We start from the raw sequence: 19,629 nt of genomic DNA, 5'->3' as shown, positions 1-19,629 counted from the left end.
CGTGATGTGCTGGGGGAGCAGCAGAATTCCTGCAGCCGAGGGGCCAGGGGATAGATGAGACACAGTTGTCTCGGCCCGTTTTAGTCCTGTTAATTTGAGACTGGGAACACCCACGTGGTTTCCCTCGCCGTGCCTCCCGGCGCTCAGCCAGGGAAGGACGCTCGCCCTGGCCAGCCAACACAGCAGAAAGCTCCCTCCTCTTCAACCCAGCTCTTCCCTGTGATCACGCCGCTGCTCCGAGCCGCCGTGGAGAGCTACGGCTGGTGGCTCGTGGTCCTTCTGGCTCTGGGCAGAGCGGGAGCATCGGCCGCCCCAGCGCTGAGCCCGCGGGGCACCTCGCTGCCTGCGAGCTTCCTCAGCCGGAGGATCTCCTGCTTGTACCTGCGATGGAGAAGCAGCACCATCGTTGAAACCCACTGATAGCTCCCACACAGGAGCGATGGATTTAAATACACACTTGGCCTTGCGCTTGCTGCACGCTAAGGACACAGCGTCAGCTAACGCAGAGCCACCAGCCCAGGCACTGAGCCACGCCGGGACCTGAGCTCCAGCAGACAGAAAATCCCAGAATCACAGAATGAATCAGGTTGGAAGAGCCCTCTGGGATCATCGAGTCCAACCATGGCCCTGACACCACCATGGCAACTAGACCAGGGCACTAAGTGCCATGTCCAGGCTTTTCTTAAACCCCTCCAGAGATGGTGACTCCACCACCGCCCTGGGCAGCCCCTTCCAATGGCTAATGACCCTTGCTGAGAAGAAATGCTTCCTAATGTCCAACCTGACCCTCCCCTGGCAAAGCTTGAGGCTGTGTCTTGTCCTATCGCTGGTTGCCTGGGAGAAGAGGCCGACTCCCACTGCGCTACAACCTCCCTTCAGGTAGTTTCAGACTGCACTAAGGTCACCTCTGAGCCTCCTCTTCTCCAGGCTAAACACCCCCAGCTCCCTCAGCCGTTCCTCGTAGGTCAGACCCTCCAGACCCTTCACCACTTGGTCGCCCTCCTCTGGACTCACTCCAACACCTCAACATCTCTCTTGAAGTGCGGGGCCCAGAGCTGGACACAGGATTCAATCACAGCTTTTACCCCCCAAGGAAGAGGTGTTTGTCAGCTCTTCCAGGTAACAGCACCAGCGACAAGCCTGCGGGTCTGACCCGAGCTCACAGCCGAGCTGGCTGGGGAGCTACGGCAGGCACCATCGCTCTGGCAGATGCACCCTCCTGCTTCTCGCCATCCTCCCTGCTCCGGGGTGCAATGAGCCAAGAAGAGGGGGCCATAGATCAGGGGCTGCTGGGTTTTAGGCAACCCCTCTCTTAGCTTCCTTCAAATGGAAGGAGACATGTGGCAGGACAGGCCAGACACAGCCCCCCCCAGCCCTGGGGAACAAGGGATGGTGGCAGCTGCCCGCACAGCTGGACATCAGCCGTGCCGGCAGCGCCGTGGGAAGGCAGCGGCAAGGTCAGGCGCCGGCAGCGTGCCGGGCACGGCAATGTCGCCGGCAATTAGCCTGGGAGATAAAATCAGAGCACAAAGCAGAGAAGACGTGAAGGGGGATGCTACCATCTCACCTTGCAAGATGCTTCTCTGTGTATTCCTGCAGCTCCGACACCTGCTCTTCTGCCACGACTGCCCGAGTCAGCAGCTGGCTCCTCTCCTGCTCCAGATCCTCCTGGAGGGGCAAGGAAACACAGTCCCTGCGTCACCAGGAGGATCTGAGGTGCTTGACCGAGCTCACCCCCCAAGATGCACAGCAGAGCCAGGAGCAGGACCCGCTCCCCGTGCAGCCCTCCAGCCTCTTGGCCACCACATCTCCCTTCTTTTGGCCACAAAGATACACACATTTAGGTGTGTGGCTTTATGTGACCAGAGAAGGGTGAAGCACTTCCTCAGGTCACTGTGGGCAGAGGAAGGCACGACGTGGAAGCTGGCTGGTAGCACATCTATCACCTTGTCTACCGCAGATAACCAAACCTCTGCTTGGTTCCCAAAGCCCTTTCCCTGCGGTCAGCGTGGCAGGGATCCCAGCACCAACCCTTCTTCCCACTGCTGCCATCACTGGGACAGCAAACCCAAACAAGGAGACCTTCTAGCACCTTCCAGTACCTGAAGGGCTACAGGAAAGCTGGAGAGGGGCTTTTGACAAGGGTGTGGAGTGACAGGACAAGGGGGAACGGTTTTAAACTGAAAAAGGGGAGATTGAGATGAGATCTGAGGAAGAAATTCTTTGCTGTGAGGGTGGTGAGACCCTGGCCCAGGTTGCCCAGAGAAGCTGTGGCTGCCCCCTCCCTGGCAGTGTTCAAGGCCAGGTTGGATGGGGCTGGGAGCAACCTGGTCTGGTGGAAGGTGTCCCTGCCTGTGGCAGGGGGTTGGAATGAGATGAGCTTTAAGGTCCCTTCCAACCCAAACCATTCTGTGACTCTATGATTCTAAACCCCACCTCAGCCAAGCCCGTGAGCATCACCACGGTTTCATGGGTGCTGTAGAGCAGCGTTGCGGATGGAGAGAGCTCTCCTCCCCTCTCTGGGCCACCCCATTCCTGAATGCAGCACAAATATCCTTGCTCCCAGGGGGAACCAAGCTGGTTCAGATTCAAATTAGACTTGAACCAAGTCGAATATAGTCCCAGTTTGTTATATAGATGCCTAAATTCTTGTGCTGAAACAAGGGAAGGAGCAATACGGTCCAGCAATGAGCACCCCTAAGGGCTGCTCTCCTTTTAGTAGAAGGGAAAGTACAGCCTTGATCCATCACCGGCTGGAGACGTGCCAGCATCACTTGGTGGGCTGAGGCCAAAGCCCCAGCAAGGCTCCATGGAAAGCTTCCCTGACCCAGCCTGGAGCGGCGTATTGTCCCCAGGGCAGCACCCACCTGAGGCAGGACACCTTTGACATGGAGGTAAGGGATAAGCTTTCTTCAGCTGGGCTGTTCCAGACCTTTACCTGGGTGGTGCGCGTGAACTCCCGGAGCTGCTTCCTGACCTCTGCCCAGCCCTCCTCATCCAGCTGCCTAGGAGAGAAGAGCAGATTTTGATCACGCCCAGATGTTCAAACCCAGTCCCAGAGCTCTGTTCAGGGACCAGACACAACTCGTGTCCATCAGTCCATAAACCCCAGCGCTCTGAACCTTTTCTCTCCCGATTTCCCAGACTTCAGGGCATGCGGTGCCGTCCCTGTGCCCGGGCATGAGAGTCAGAGCACTTCTGCCAACCTGAGCTTCCCCGCTGCGACGGCTGGGTTTGTTCCAAGTTCACATCAACACTCGTACATCAGAGGACTCTGTGCAGAAAGAGTCCTTAACCTGACACTGCAGGACTGAACTTGAGGGAAATAGAGAGCGATCAATGCCCAGCGCTGGTGCTTTTCATGTTTTTGAGCACAAACCCACCCGTTCTGGTCACCAAACATGATAGGTGAGCTGTCTGTGCAGCCCAGCCGTGGGAAAGTTCTTCCTATTCTGTCCCAGTCTGAATAAGCAAAAAATACAGGTCACATCTGATGCTGGGGGAATGCGGGTTGTGTGAAGGGAGGAATGCATTGTGCTCAAGAGCGGCTCCCGTGTGACCGCCCGAGTTCCCTCTGGTGGCTGCAACCTCCTGGCCCGGGCACATGGGAAATCGTGGCTGAGATTTCATGGGAGCAGAAGCAAAGGGAACAATAAAGGGTGAAGCCAGGCAGCTGATAAAGAGGAGAAGCAGCAGGAGTTACAGCCGAAGTGCTGCGGTAACGCCAGGCGTCATGGCTTTAGCGAGAGAAACGAGGTAACAGCACGGATAAACCCAGCAGCGCACAGAAAACAAGTGTTTGAAGTGGGCAGAGTCTCTTGGCAGCTGAAAAAAAAATAATCATAGAATCACAGGCTGGTTTGGGTTGGAAGGGACCTTAAAGCTCATCTAGTTCCAACCCCCTGCCACGGGCAGGGACACCTTCCACCAGACCAGGTTGCTCCAAGCCCCATCCAACCTGGCCTTGAACACTGCCAGGGAGGGGGCAGCCACAAAAACCTTAACAAGGTGCATCACTAAAATTCAGGTTCTGATCTTTCGGTGTCTGTCTCCCGTGGCGAGTCTGCCAGAATTAATGCATCTATTCAAGGACTACTGCTGCTTTTCAGTGTGGAAACATGGCAGAGCCTGGTTAAGGCTCAAGCTTTTCTCTGAGACAGTCCTCCAGGGCCCAGTGGCTCAGGCACTGCCCGACTCCTCAGTGCTGGCAGCCAGTTAATGAAATACCTGACGTGTTTTCTCAGCTACCTCCTTTTAAAAGGCTGAAAAATCCCAGCTCGAGTTTCTCCTACACTTTGTTCCACCTCTCCACAGCAATAGGAAAGGTGTCCCTGCTCGTGGCAGGGGGATTGGAACAAGATGATCTTTAAGGTCCTTTCCAACCAAAACCATTCTATGATTGATAGTTCGTAGAGTTTCACCAGAATAAGGGAGCAGGGGGAAAAGACCCATTAAAAATGAGCAAACAAAGGGCATGTCAGGAAGCCAGGGAGGTACCAGTCCAGGGTCACCCAAGGGTTCCAGCCCAGCTTCTGCGTTGGGAGGGAGGAGAAACAAGACCACCCCAAACTGGTGGTGTTCCACTTGCCTTCCTTAGGTTGTGTGATCCACCAAAGCACTCGGGCCTATGCTAAACTTCAGCTTCTAAAGAGATCAGCAAGACTAAAAACGACGATTAAATCAAACATGTGCTTAAGAGCTTTCTTGGATCACAGCCCAAATGACCAACTCATCTCACTGGAGGAAACGCTGCACTGAGACAACAGCTGGCTTTTCTTCTCGACGAGTCCCTGTCAGCTTGCTTTCTCCCTATTTATTAGTCTCCCAAGTAAAGCAGAAAAGACTCCTCAATCCACACACAAGGAGAATTGAGAATTGCAAATATCCCGAGAAACAAACAGCACTTACTGCTCAGGGGACAGCGGAAGGGCAGAGGTTTCTTTCAGTCTTTTCTGAAGGCAAAGGAAGAAGAGTGTTCCCATCAGCATTACACCATGGCCACCTCACCCCAGGCCCTGCCACTTCCAAGTGGCACAACGTATCCTGGTGCTGACAGCCACCAGTGCGCTGGCAAGGAAGAGGGGCGCAGCACAATCTTAAGGTTTAGGTCTCCTATCCTGTTACATTTATTTGAAAATTATCTCACGCAGATCAAGAGACACATCTCTGCCCAGGCAGAAGCAGTGGGAGGATGTGGAGCTGACTGGTGTGCTGCTGACAGCGGCCTCCTGCTCATTTAGCTGTTCACACTGAGGCAAAGGCATTCCTGAACAGAAAACCCCATCCTACCCTCCCGTACTCACCTCTTCTTTTAGCAGTGAGCCCCTCTTCTTCCTCAGCCCCCCCCGAGCTCCGCAACCCCAGTCCATGGGGCTGCCCAGCCTCCTGCATCTGACTGGAACTCACCCCCACGCAACAGGGTTGAGGCAGTGAGGGGACTGCTTGGACACCCCGTCTCTTCCCAAAATGAGCCAGCACTACCCCTGCTGCAGGCAGAGCGAACCCCCAGTGAATCACAGAACAGTTTGGGTTGGAAAGGGCCTCTAAGATCATCGAGTCTAACCGTTAACCCAGCACTGCCAAGCCCACCACTAACCCATGGCCCTCAGCACCACATCTACACGGCTTTGAAATCCCTCCAGGGATGGGGACTCCACCACTGCCCTGGGCAGCCTGTGCCAGTGCTTGACAACCCTTTGGGTGAAGAAATTGTCCCTGGTCTCCAATCTAACCCTCCCCTGGCACAACTTGAGGCCGTTTCCTCTCGTCCTATCGCCTGTTACCTGGGAGAAGAGACTGACCCCCCCCCCTCGCTACACCCTCCTTTCAGGAAGTTGTAGAGAGCGAGAAGGTCTCCCCTCAGCCTCCTTTTCTCCAGACTAAACACCCACAGGTCCCTCAGCTGCTCCCCATCACACTTGCGCTCCAGACCCTTCACCAGCTCCGTTGCCCTTCTCTGGACTCGCTCCAGCACCTCAAGGTCTTTCTTGTCGTGAGGGGCCCAAGACTGCACCCAGGATTCGAGGTGCGGCCTCACCAGTGCTGAGTACAGGGGGACGATCCCTGCCCTAGTCCTGCTGGCCACACCAGTGCTGATCCAAGCCAGGATGCTGGTGGCCTTCTTGGCCACCTGGGCACACTGCTGGCTCATATCCAGCCAGTCATCGACCAACACCCCCAGGTCCTTTTCCACCAGACACTTTCCAGCCACTCTTCCCCCAGGCTGTAGCGGTGCGGGGGGTTGTTGTGCCCAAGTGCAGGACCCCACACTTGGCCTTGTTGACCCTCACACAGTGGCCTTGGCCCATCGATCCAGCCTGTCCAGATCCCTCTGCAGAGCCTTCCTGCCCTCCAGCAGACCAACACTCCCGCCCAACTTGGTGTCATCTGTAAACTGGAACAACTAAGGAAGGGGCTGAACCTCTTGCTCGTGAGACTCTTCCCCACCGCCCCCCACTTTCACCCCCGCAGAAAGCCAGCAGCCCAGCCACCACCTTCTGCAGCTCCTGTAACTGCATCTCCAGTTTTGCTTTCTCCTCCCGCAGCCGGTTTAGCTCCCGGGTTGTGTTTGTCAGCAGCTCTGGGTCTGTGATGGAAAAGTGGAGCTCAGCAGGACCACAATCCATGTTGCTGCTACCCAAGGACCGGATCTGCTCTCGCTGGAGCCTGTAACATGCCAGAGGGGTTAGTCCCTGGTAGCTTTGGTTCGGTAACAACACCGAGCATTGCTGATGGAGGTACCATTTGCTTGGGTCCTGCTGGCTTCTGGCCACCAAGAGCCAGGCCACCTGCAAAGGATAAGTGGGAGAGCCCAGCAGTATGCACGATATTCCTGGGAGTGTTTCTGAGGGGAGCTCGTCCTAGAGCTATTTGTGGCTTTTATGCCACAAGAATTTCTGCTGCTTCCCACAGCCCAAGCTGCTGAGAGAGCTGAGAGCACTGCAGGGACAGGCTGGGAGGCAGGAGTTATTTGTGGTACCTCTGCATTTCCACACCCATCCAACATGGAATCAATTTCTCACTCTAAATTTTAAGCAGCTCCAGGGTGTCCAGAGCACTCCAATGTGTAGCTGGAGGCTCCTTGCTCCTGGCTTATCAAGAGCAGGGAGATAAACCTGCACTCCAGACCCTCTGCTCCACCTGGGAGGCCCCTCTTGGCCAGGGGTCTGGGTGCTACGGGGCGCTCCCACTTGGTCCTCAGCAATAAGCTGAGGAGACAGAGGTAGCCCAGACCCTGGCTTAGCCCTACCCGTAAGCAATCAGCAGGTTCTCATGCTTCTTGACCAAGTTCTTCAGGCGTTTCTTGTAGCCACGTGCTGCTCCAGCTAGCTGCTCTTCCCGAGACTTGTAGGAAGCCCTGATATCCTTCAGCATGCTGTCCACAAAGCGTTTCATGGGAGCATGGTCAGCTGGGGCTTTGCTCGGCCCCGCTGCGTTGCTGGATTTACTGTCCATGTAGTCCTTTAAACATACAGAGAAAGAAATCGAGGTGATCAAGTCGTTCCCTGAGGCATGTAACCCATTTCCCACAGAGAAGGTCCAGGCATATTTGTGCTAACAGCACGGAGAATAGGGAATATCTTCCATTTTCTAAGAGCACAAAAGACTAATTAGCTTCCATCACACCCCTTCAAGACATCCGTACCATATCAGTGACCTGCCTAGTGAAACACGAGTCAGCACTGGGAGTTCCCATCTCCTGTCCCCTATTCTTTCCACCATGCCCCACTCTCTCTGCTGGCTAGGAGATGCCTCAACATCGCTCTGTTAGAAGGTAAACTATTATTATTAGTAAGAATTGCTTTGCTTAGTCTCCTGGTCCATCACCACACTGTGTTCTTTGGTACCAGCATTCTCCTGGCACAGAAGCTCTGGCCAAAGCCTGCTTACTGCTACCTAGAGGGGGTAGAAAAAGATCTCATTCCAGTCTCCCTGCTCAATATAATCAGGTTTCCATGCCCAAACCTGCCTGAAACGCCTGCCTTGTGCCGAGTCCTCACCACGCTCTGGGGGCCCTACTCTGCGTCCAAGGTGCTTGTTCCCAGAGCAGGTCCCAGGCACTACATGGCTCTGTAGCTGACCACGGAGGCTGGTGGAGCTCTCTGCGGGGACAGCAGCAGAGTCACCATGGAGGCGGTGACAAAGGCAGAAGTGGCATTGCCTGGCCTGCCGAGGGGAGTTGTCAGGGCGATGGAGATTAGAAGTGTCCTGGTTTGGCCAACTGGAAGGCAGCCATTGTAAATAAGAGGATCTTTTAACCCAAGTAATCCGACCAAGAAAGAAAGAAAGTCCCAGCAGCAACTCACAGCCCCTTTGGTGTGGCCATAGAGGAAATGTGGGCGAGGAGGGGGGCTGGCACCTCCTCCCCCAGGCCAAGCCGAGGGCACAGAGCCCCCTTCCAGCTGCAAGCACGGCTCGCCAAGCCCCACTGCCTGCCCTGCTCGGCAGCCCAGCCAGGAGGGGAAACAGCAGCCACCTGCAAGTAGGCAGCCAGCACGGAGAGACCTCCCCAGGCCAGGAGAGCCCCTGGGGCCAGGGGTACCCACCGCCACGTCCCTGATGTACTGCGCCAGCCGGGAGCGATATTCCTCGTTCAGCTCCTTCAGCCGGAGCTGCAGCCGGGAGTTCTCTGCCTCCACCTCTTGGAGCTGGCTCTGGGAGGTGAGCAGCACCTAGGCACGGCAAACACACTCCCTGTCACCCTCGTCCTCTGGCCAAGCAAGGGGCACTAAAGCTCCATGAGAGATGGAGGACTTCATTTCCAGATATTCAGCTTCACTAGAGCTGGGAAGGCGCTGGGTTTTCACAGGAGCCCACTGGAAGTGTTTCTAGTCTCTATTCCCCTGCTACCTTCTGTCATTTGCAATCCCCCCCGCCCCAGTGATTCCACCAACTCTTTCTAAAAAATCAGTGAACAAAATTCCTCCCACCACCTGCAGCAAGCAGCACCTTCCACCACGTGCATCGCACCCCTGGAGAAGGAAACTGAGCAGGGAGGAGCACCTTGGTATGACGAACTTGAGGGAGACATGTCAGAGTACCTCAGCACAAGACACCCACCCCCTGCTAGTTCCAGGAGAAGAGCATGGCACCCAGGAGGAGTGGATGAGCAGGGACAGTGCCAGAGCCTGGGTGCCAGGGGCTGGAAGGGAGCCTGCCCTTACCGCTGACTGCTCCACCAGCTTGTGCTGGGTGTCCCCAATCGCTCCCTTCGCCTCCTGCAGCTCCTTCCCCATGGCAATCCTGGGCACACAGGAAGAAGGGGCATTTATTTTCACCCCCCGAATGCCTCTGTAGGTCCAATACAGCCAGCTTGGAGAAGGAAATCACGATGGGATGACAGAAATCTCTCAGCAGCAGCTGCCAGGCCCACCAAACATGTGCCAACCAGCAGCCACAGTGCTCTCACAACCGAAAGGGAATGTCCTCCCCAGGCAGAGGGTCTAGTTCTCCGGCATCCCGGCTATGGCAGCCTTTGCCGGGACACCAACCCCATCCCAGAAGCGCTGCAGGGGTAAGGGCTAGGGCTGGATTCACCTCTGGGCTGTCACACATTTGCCGTGTGTGTCACAGAAGGTGGATTTTCAGAGGTGCACAGGCCAGTCGGGTACTTGAACACCACCGACTTTTGAGCTGACCCTCTTTAAGAGCCTTGAAAACATCAGGTTTTGCTTCCAGGCCTCACTTGTTCTGAGGGTGAACCCTCATTTCCCACCCTGTACCCCACCAAAGGCAGGCTGCCTCCTCTCCTGATCCCAAGGATCAAATTCAGCTGCAACGAGCTCCACAAATGCCCAGCCGAAGAGAAGGACGTGCCCGCAAACACTCACACTCTCTCTTCCAGCTTCTGCTGCTGCGAATCGTAGGTTTTCTTCAGTGTTTCAAGCTCCACTTTGATGTGATCCTGGTTTCCAAGCAACTGAGGGACAAACGAAGAGGAAGATGAGACAGAGGAAGAGGAGACTGAGCTGAGCAGAGGGATTTGTGAACGGGGAAGAATCACAGAATCGTTTGGGTTGGAAAGAGCCTTTAAGATCATTGAGTCCAACCATTAACCCAGCACTGCCAAGCCCACCACTAACCCATGTCCCTCAGCACCACATCTACACAGCTTTTAAATCCCCCCAGGGATGAGGACTCCACCACTGCCCTGGGCAGCCTGTTCCAGTGCTTGACAACCCTTCTGGTGAAGAAATTGTCCCTGATCTCCAATCTAAACCTCCCCTGGCACAACTTGAGGCCGTTTCCTCTTGTCCTAGAAGTGAAGAGAGCCTCCAGCTGAGCACAAGTCCAGCAGGAGCTGGTGGCGGAGCCCAAGCCGGTATTGCCCGTGCTGCAGACGGGAAGGAGGCAGGGAGCGTCTCAGTGCTTTCCGTTTCGGGTGCTTTATCACCCCCATTTTTCACAAGTAACGGCAAGGAGAAAATAAGCAAGTGTCCTCTGCGCTTGCTGACTTCTAAACTCCTGCCTCTGTCCACCCAGGGGCACTGACGGAGGGAACCACAGCTGTCCTCTCTCCGCTTTTGCTTCCACAAGAGCTGGAGTTATTCTAGTCTCATTTTTCAACTGCACAGCTTAAAAAAAAAAGAAAATTTAAAATAAATCAAGGCATCAGCTCATCCACAAAATTCAAGTTAGCGCCAGGAGGTGCCAGCCACACTTGGAATAACTTCCCCAAGGATCCAGCAGCAGACCCCCACACACTCACGTTTCTCTCCAGCTTTTGCCGCTCGTGTTCAGAGGCAACTACATCTTCTGGCTGGTTTTAGGAAGAGACAGAAGGTGCCCGTTAGATCCCTGTTCTCCAAGGAGCTGGCAACAGGGCAGAAGGGTCCCTACCTGCACCTTCCGGGCTGAGAGACGACGCACCATTGCTCGCGCTCTTTCCAGCTCGGCAGAGGGTTCATCGGCCATGGCGGGGGCACGGTTGGTCTCTGCATGGGGAAGGGTGCTCCTGGCATTGGCCAGGTTGAGCAGCTCTAGGCTGAGCTCTTCATTCTTCATGACCTGTTGGGTCAAACAAGAAGGAAAGAGCTGCTGAAATCCTGCCTCTGCAGCTCCACATGCTGTCTGCTCAGCCCATAACCGCTGCTCTTGGTGTGCACACAAGGCAGGCACTCACATCCCCTCCTGGAAGCAGGTTTTATTTTTAGTTCTCTCTCATATGTCCAAAGATATCAGTGATTTTCTAATTCTCCTGGAAATGCAGGGTAAGTAGCATCACCAGGCATCAGGATTATTCATGTGTAGCCTTACTCCCTCTGCCCATCTCTCGCTCGCAATCAGATACAGATCCCGGTGCCAGCCCAGCCCTGGGCACAGCTCTGCCACCACCTCTGCGTCCTGACCTCTCTCCTCACTCTAACTCTGTACCCTCCACACAGCTTCATAGAATGGTTTGGGTTGGAAGGGACCTTAAAGCTCATCCAGTTCCAACCCCCTGCCACAGGCAGGGACACCTTCCACCAGACCAGGTTGCTCCAAGCCCCATCCAGCCTGGCCTTGAACACTGCCAGGGAGGGGGCAGCCACAGCTTCTCTGGCCAACCTGGGCCAGGGTCTCACCACCCTCACAGCAAAGAATTTCTTCCTCAGATCTCATCTCAATCTCCCCTCTTTCAGTTTAAAACCGTTCCCCCTCATCCTGTCACTCCATGCCCTTGTAAAAAGCCCCTCCCCAGCTTTCCTGTAGCCCCTTCAGGTACTGGAAGGTGCTAGAAGGTCTCCCTGGAGCCTTCTCTTCTCCAGGCTGAACAACCCCAGCTCTCTCAGCCTGTTTCCAGAGCAGAGGGGCTCCAGCCCTCGGAGCATCTCCGTGGCCTCCTCTGGACTCGCTCCAACAGCTCCGTGTCCTCCTTCTGTTGGTGCCCCCAGAGCTGGACGCAGCACTGCAGGGGGGTCTCCCGAGAGTGGAGCAGAGGGGCAGAATCCCCTCCCTCGCCCTGCTGGCCACGCTGCTGGGGATGCAACCCAGGACATGGTTGGCTTTCTGGGCTGCCAGCGCACGTTGCCCGCTCATGGCAAGTTTCTCATCACCCATCCCCCCCAAGTCCTTCTCCTCAGGGCTGCTCTCAACCCATTCTCAGCCCAGCCTGGCTTTGTGCTTGGGATTGCCCCAACCCACGTGCAGGACACTTCAGGCATGTCTTCCCCCATACAATGGCTTTGAACAGTGCTGGACCCCGTAACGTAAGAGAAGGGCCAAATCTCCATCCATCGAGGCTGACACCACCCATCTAATTCCGGTTTTGTTTGAACGCATCCCTCCAGCAGCAGCCAGCCCACCGCACTGCACCGTGTAGGCAGCGAAGATTCAAAGTGGTGCTAGTGTGAAGTGACACATTTCCAGAAGCTAAAGAGGATCTGAATGAGAAAAGCTCTGTTACAGGTGATCTGGAAGGAACACTGGGGGAATTCATGTCTCCCGGGAGGGTTTCTATGTAGATAACAAAGCTTTGATGGGGTTTATGACTGGGGACAAGCTTGAGTAATTGTTACCATGGCAGTGAATCGGGAGGATGGGCGGCAGAGGTCATCTGAGTCATCCGTGGAGAGAATAGCTTATCAAAAGATAGCACAGGGTGGGCTGAGGGAAAGAGGAGAGGAGAAAAGAGGCTGACAAAGAGGTGAGATATACAGCTGTGAAAAGTGACAGCTACGCAGAGACAGGCCGCTTGTTCTCCAACCGAAAACGATCCATCTGCAGCTGTCAGCCCTGACAATTTGATCAGAGGGGGTCACACCAGCACAGAAACACCAGCTTAGCCAAAGAAAGAGGCAGTCCCAGGTTTGCGATGGGCTTCGCTGCCTCCCAAGCGTGGCCCAGCTCCAGGGAAAACCCCAGCGTGGAACCGGTTCGCAGCCATTTGGGTTCCCTCCGACGGCCTCACATCGCACCACCGATGCGGACGGCGTGAGCCTGCCCCACAAAAGAGGAGGAGGAGGAAACGGGGAGTCGAGAAAAGGTCAGAGCCTTGAAAAGGAAGAATTTACAGCGAGTTGGAAAACAGGCACAAAGTGACTGGCTGGCATCTTCTGCAAAAAGGCACTTCCCCAGGGACAGGCGAGGCCAGCTCCGCCGCGCTCCTGCGCCTGGGACAGACACAGGGCGATGTGTGAACCGAGCCGTACAATGGGAGCCGTGACAATTCAGAGGCTCCGACTGTTCCCGTACAAGGGCCCGTGAATGAGCTCGCCGAGCTGCTTCTGCGCCAAGCAGCCATGACAACATATTGGCAAGGTCACAAGTAGCACTTGTAATTGGGAATGTGTAAAAGGGTCATTGTCTCCCCAGAAGAGCGCCGGGGAAGGGGAGGGGGCAGAACCGCACGCTGCTTTTCCCCGTTTCCTTTGGGAAAGTCCACACTGGGAAAATAATGAGCAAGAGGCCCATGCTGCGACAAGCCCCAGCCTGCCAAGTTGGAGCCTCTTTAGCTTCAGGCAGGGATATTTGGTAGTCAGAGCCAAGAAACTGGGGGGAAAATCCTCAGCTTATGAATTAAACCCAAGGAGTTCACTTTTGGCTTCTGGACCCTGCTCCATCACTTCTTCAGGATGTAACTGAATCCACGCGCTTCCACTCTCTGAAAGATTCCAGGATCCATGTGAAAACAGGGTGTTATTACCACCAACCTGTTAAACCCACCTGAAAATCCCATTTTTGACGAACATATTGCACCCCCTTGGGGACAAGAAGCAACCAAGATTGCTGAGCGCCGAGCTCTCCCTCCGCAGCCCGGCGGTACCGTGTCTCGGCAGCGTGCTGCCTCGCTGCCAGTCAGCTGCACGCGCGCCGCCTCGTGCTCCGGCAGGACGACGGGGGGGGGGTTCACACCCCTGCAAGCTTGCCTCCTCGTAAGAAATTTCCATTTCTCATCTTACAGGAGACAAGCGATAGCTTCACAAGAGTCGCTAACTCATTTGCAACGGGATGATCATGACCTCGTCTACTCCTCTAGCAGAGCTCTGCAGACCGACGCTCACCGTAAAGATAGACCGGACACTGCCTAAACCAGCACGCCTGGTCCCAGTCCCACATCTCCCCATCACAGCTCTGCACAGCGCCAGCACGGTAAAGCAGGTCATTTGGGTGAACCAGCTGAACTATCTGGCAGGGGAGGGAGGCTGGAAGGTGTCACTCATCGGATCCGATTCAAAAAGAAGGAGAAGTGGGAGGAAGGAGAGGGAGGGGAGAGAGGAAGGTCTATTGAAGTAGCTATTCTTGCCAAAGGAATACACAACTCTGGGTCCAAAAGATTTTAGTTAATAATCACTAAGAGTCACCAGGAAATTCGCTATATTTTAAGGGACAATCAGAACCTTGCTTACGTTCAGTGTTTTTATAAACTTGCCGACCTCAAAAACTTCCAGGCCCCTTCCCACCGCCTACGAAATGAGAGCGACTCCAATCAGTTCACGTTCAGCCTGCGCAAGCCATGCAGAAACAAAGGGAAACAAAGCCCGCTGGCAGCCAAGAGGGACCACGACGTGCACTCAGACCAGCCCCGCAGTGACCTCCTCGTTACTGCTCGTGATGGGGATCTGGGACGGTGTGAAACGAGAAAGACTGATAGCAGGGTGCCCAGAAGAGCACGGCACACGGGTCAGCGTGGGCTCAGCGCCGTCCCTGCTGAGCAGAGCAGGTTCTGCAAGCCCTGCTAGAAGGTGACCCTGTTCCGTGAAATCTCTGGGCCCTGAAAACAAAACCATGCCCAAGCTACGCTGCCTCACAGCTGGCAAACCTCACTGGACCTGAGCTGTGACCTGGATACACCCCCCAAAGCCGACCAAGCCGTCTGTAGTTCAGTTAATAGTGAGATGGAGTTGAGAACACCAGAACAAACGCCGCAGCCTGCCTCACCTGCTGGTCCAGCTCTCTGCCTAGGGCCAGGTAATTGCTTTTCAGAATGATGTACTCCTCCGCCAGCTCCTTCCAACTGCTCTCCAGAGCGTGCAGACGTTCCCGTAAGGCCTCCCGCTCCCCAGTGACTTTCTCGCTGCAGAGCTCCAGCTCCAGCACCCGGTTCTCCAGGGCCAGGATCTGCAGAGGGGAGGCAGCAGAATTAAGAGTGTGGCAGAGAGCAGCAGCAATCACAGGGCAATTATTTGGCCAACACATCCTGGCATGCTATGACAAAGAGAGATGAGTTTCATGTTATCTGAGGCATGTGGGGGGAATCCATTACTCTAGCTAAAACCAAGAGAATACACCAAGCAAAGATGGATGCGTAACGAACTGCAGCTCTGGATAAAGGTATTGGCAGAGCTGAAACAATCAGACTTTTGGGTACCATATTTTGCAGTTCAAAGTTCTTCGTCTCATACTGCTCCTTCATTTTGTTTGTCTCGATCTGGAGATCAACGAGCTCTTTGGAAATCTGGAGAGAGAAAGGACATTGTAAAGGCCACGGACTGATTCGGAGGCCAACATACTGTATCGACAGGTTGTACTGGGGGACACGAGCACAACACGTACACCCCTAGAAAGAGGCCCCAACATTTCCCACTAGATTTTTCCACTGCAGATCCACTGCTCTCACACAGCTTCACAGCTCAGTTCTCTTCAACTCCCGAAGTATTTGTTTTACCTTCAGTTTTTCCTCTTCACTGAAGACCGTTCTGGCTGACAAATCTGGTTTGGAGCCAGCCCCGTACAGCCTCTCATTCCCGTCCTGCAGCTGCACCTACAGACACACAACAGCTCCGGCAGCGGGTGCCAGCCGAGCCCTCCTCTGCCCCGTGCTGCTCTCCCACCGCAGCGCTGGTGGAAGGGAAGAGCACAGCACAGCCAGTTCTCAGAGCTTGAACAGATTGTCAATGGCACATTTCAGCTGCCATTTTCCTCCTGCAATTAGGATTTCATTCACAGAGCGCTGCTTCCACGACCCAGGAAGGGGCTGTGGACCTTCACACATATATTTGCGTTAGCAAGATGCTGCACGTGCTGTCAGAGTACTTACGTTCCCAGCAACGCTTCCAAAATCCATGGGCTCGGAGGCCAGTGTTTTTGCAGGGTATCAGGCTGAAGAGCAAAGGCAGGATGCAAGGATCACTACGGCAGCAACTTTTCCCTTCGAGGTAGGGCACAAGCAATGTTGCTAACAACTTTGGTTACTAGCAGGTGTGGCACCCACCTGGATTTTAAGGTGGAGCCAATTATTACAGCCATCCCAAGAAAAGCAATGACACTTGTCAGGAGGTTTCCACATTCCTAAGGCAGCACACAGCAGATACTGAAAGGAGAAGCCTCGCAGACACCCCCAGTGAGGCAATATTGCCAGCTAGGAGGTACCACTGTCTATATTACGGACTGTTCCTAAAGCCTGGCTGTGGGGATGGCCTCCATCTCTATTGCAGGGATCTTGAGAGAATTTCAGATCTGATTAAACCATTAATTAATCCATTAATCCAACCATCTGCTGCAAGACCCTCCAGTAACATCTAATACCAACTCGCTTCCAGGCATTTTTCTCTTGATCTCTACAGTCCTTGTATCTCCTGTGTCAACGAGCCATCCAAAGGGTACCAGGATCTGTGAGCTCTGACCAAGCTACAGCTGGTGACAGGAAAGACCTTCCCCCATTTATCCCTTTGCATCAGAGATGCTATGTGGAAAAATAGAAGTTTTAAAGCAAAGCATGTGCTGAAATAAACCCCAGTTAGCCCAGACAGTGCTAAATCTGGGTCGTGCTGGTTTATATGCTGCTGCTGACTCCAAACTGTGATCATCCAGGCCCAAACGGGACAACTCCAAGTGCGTGCAAAGCTCAGAGTACTCAGTGTCCGACGTAAGAGCGAGGGTAATAGAGAGTACAAGGCACGGTGGATAATGCTGCAAGAGTTGGTGAACCGCAGCCACGGGGTAAAACAAAGGCCAGTTCTTAACGTCCTCACTTCAGGCCTATTAGCACTGCTATTTCTGCAGAGTGGGCGAGTTTAGGTACGAACTTGTCTCTTAGAGAAGAAAAGCTTTGGCAATATAACATTCAAAAAGACCACAGCTCTGAATAACTTCTTAGCATCTGTCAAAGTTACGAGGATAAAAGAGGAAGAGGAGCCGTGCCGATAAAGCTCTGTGCTGAGCAGAGTTTACCAGCTCCTCACCCAGCCCAGGCTCTTGGAGAAGATCCCGTAGCCCCTCGACAAGGATTTCACGAACAGCCATGGAAGCGAAACCCAGGGGCTGAGCTTTTTTGGGGCTCAGGGGAAGGAGAAGCTAAAGAAACATGCAATTATGTCTTATTTTTCTGCAAAAGAACTTAACAGACCCGAAGTAATTTTATTAAGGTAACGAAAGCGCCGATGAGAATTCAGTCTCCTCTCACCCACTGGCGAGCAGAAAGCCAAATTCACACACCGCCCACGGTGCCGGGGGGCTCGGAAGTCTCTGGCGGATGCTCCAGCACACGAAGGAGTCCAGCCCAGCGCCGCTCCCCACTGAGGACAGGCACTCCCAGCCCACGCCAGGCCAGGGACACACATAGGCAACAGCATGCCCAGGTCCTGAGACACCCAATTCAGGTGGGTGAATATCCCACCCCAGCATGTCAGCAAGGCTGGGTGCTCCCCGAGCCACAGGGGTGCCCCCCGAGCCACAGGGGTGCCCCTTTCACCTGGCAGAGGGCAATATAAGACTAATTAATATATACATTATTATTTATGCTCCTGCAGTGCCTGGGAGACCCAGGCAAAACCACCTTCATGGCAGGTGCCTGTCTCTGTTTAGCCCGCACCCAGGGCTAAACAATAACCTGTTGTTTTATCACCCAGTGACCCCTCCCCAGCTGAGAAAGGGGATTGGGAAAAGGAGGGAGACTCATGGGTTGAAATTCAAACAGATTTAATAAAATAAGAAAACCAATATCAATGCTAATACAAAAGACACAAAGTTATACTCAGCCCATAAAGTGGTGGCAAGTCCCTCCATGGATCGTAACCGTTGAGGAGAGGAAAAAGAGGGAGAACAGAGCAAAGAGCTCCAGCTCACCAGCAGCTTTCCCATTTATAATGACCGTGACGTTAATGTTACACAACACTCCTGTGGGCAGCCTGGGGCAGCTGCCCTGGCTGTCACTGCTGATGCCCTTGATCACCATCCCACAGCTGGCCACACACTGAAACTAAATGTAACAGAAAAGTGATTCTATAAATTTTATCCCTGCAAAACCAGCACCAGAAACACCAGTGACCACTTTTCCCTTGGTTTGGAAATATGAAGCAAATTTTGTCCTGGCTGACACCAGAAACAGCAAAATTGGGCAGAGAGGAACGAGGTTTTAGGGTGACATTGCAACCCAAAATCTCCATCACTGCTCCTGAGCTAAACCAAACAAAAGTGTGTATTTCTTTAACCCCACTAAGAGCTGAAATGCCAACTCTGTACCGAGTTCTTCTTTCCCTCTTCTTGTCAAAGACGCTTTTAAGAGCTGACATGGCGGCTGGATCACCAGTGAGCTCTGAGGTATGAAACTCTCACCTGGGACACAGCTCTAAGGTGTGAAAACGCTCCCCAAATCCACAGCAACTCAAGAAGAAAACGGTTGACAATTTCAAGCACGCAGCCCGCCAGACCGATGCCCGCTGTTTATTTTCACCTCTCCTCCAGCACCAGCCGCACCTCCAGCCCTTGGCAGGGACACACACCTCACTCTGCCCGGAGGGGAGCGGAGGGCACAGCCACCCCCTCCGCGCCGCCTCAGGAGGCTTCGCCAGGGCCCAGCACAGCGGTAACGCAGCGACGGGCTCCATCTGCCTCCCGGCGCCAGCAAAGTCAGGTCGCATCCGCTCCTGGGCCTGGCGGGCACCCCCCGAGCGGCTGCCGGGGCTGTCGCCGGAGCATCCCCCCGCTGGGCCCGGGCGCCCTCGGAGCATCCCCCCGCTGGGCCCACACGCCCGGGGAGCCCGGAGGCCGCTGCCTCCCCCCTCCCGGGGCAGCACCGGCGGCCAGAGGGAGGCCTCTGGGATGAAGCCCGGGGGAGCGCAGGGGAGAGGAGCGGAGCAGAGTCAGCGAGGCCTCCGCGCCCGCTGCGGAGGAGGCGGCCGGTGTCCCGGGCCGGGCCTAGTCACGTACCGCCATGTCCCGTTTCCATGGCAACGGGTGCGAGCGCTTCCGGGTGAGGGCGGAGGGGCGGTAGCGCCCCCTGGCGGCGGGAGGCCGCGCGGTGCCCGGCCCGGGGGCACCCCCAGACCCCCGGCCCCAGCGCCCCGCATTGCCCCCCCCGCCCCACCTAACCCCTCCCTCTCCCAGTTTCACCCCCCCCCCCGCCGCTCCTGTCCCCGCAGGCCCTGGGGAAAAGCCTCTCCCCATCGTTCCTAGAAGCCGCTTTCTCCGCTGACAGCCCCCAAGAAGCTCTTCTCCAGGCTGAACCCACCCAGGAGAGGTTCTTCCAGCCCCCCGACCATCCCCGGGGTCCCCTCCGGACCCGCTCTGCCCTGCGCTGGGACCCCAGAGCTGGGTGTGTGCTCAGGGGGGGCTCACGAGAGTCAAGGGGGACAATCATCTCCCTTGAGCCCTGAACACGCTGCTTGAGATGCAGCCCCGGAGCTGGTGGGTTTGCTGGGCTGCAAGCGCCCATTGTCCTATTTGTCACCCCCGCAGCATCTTACAGAATCACAAAATAGGTTGGAAGAG

At 55.1% G+C, this 19,629-nt stretch overlaps 1 protein-coding gene across 1 annotated transcript; it reads right to left on the bottom strand.

Annotated features, from left to right (window-relative positions):
• Positions 1 to 218: 218 nt before the first annotated feature.
• Positions 219 to 19,074, bottom strand: CCDC78 (coiled-coil domain containing 78). The gene is made up of 15 exons (XM_068420045.1): positions 19,069 to 19,074; positions 15,587 to 15,682; positions 15,290 to 15,376; positions 14,860 to 15,039; positions 10,840 to 11,007; positions 10,709 to 10,759; positions 9,831 to 9,919; positions 9,165 to 9,243; positions 8,547 to 8,672; positions 7,250 to 7,461; positions 6,495 to 6,666; positions 4,909 to 4,952; positions 2,939 to 3,005; positions 1,568 to 1,668; positions 219 to 381 (listed from the first exon to the last, which is right to left on the bottom strand). The coding sequence occupies exons 1-15, from the start codon at positions 19,072 to 19,074 to the stop codon at positions 255 to 257; spliced, it is 1,605 nt and encodes a 534-aa protein (XP_068276146.1). The 3' UTR covers positions 219 to 254.
• Between the last annotated feature and the right edge of the window lie 555 nt (positions 19,075 to 19,629).

This window comes from Nyctibius grandis, chromosome 30 (assembly GCF_013368605.1).
Source record: "Nyctibius grandis isolate bNycGra1 chromosome 30, bNycGra1.pri, whole genome shotgun sequence".
NCBI classification, from domain to species: domain Eukaryota; kingdom Metazoa; phylum Chordata; class Aves; order Nyctibiiformes; family Nyctibiidae; genus Nyctibius; species Nyctibius grandis.
This window is presented reverse-complemented; position numbering and strand designations above follow the sequence as displayed.

What these genes read in the sequence shown, in the direction of transcription:
- CCDC78 (XM_068420045.1), bottom strand. An exon ending in ACTTTGAACTGCAAAATATG is followed by an intron (nt 15,040 to 15,289) that starts GTACCCAAAAGT and finishes TCCCCTCTGCAG; the next exon opens with ATCCTGGCCCTGGAGAACCG. An exon ending in ACAGAGAAGCATCTTGCAAG is followed by an intron (nt 382 to 1,567) that starts GTGAGATGGTAG and finishes TCTCCATCGCAG; the next exon opens with GTACAAGCAGGAGATCCTCC.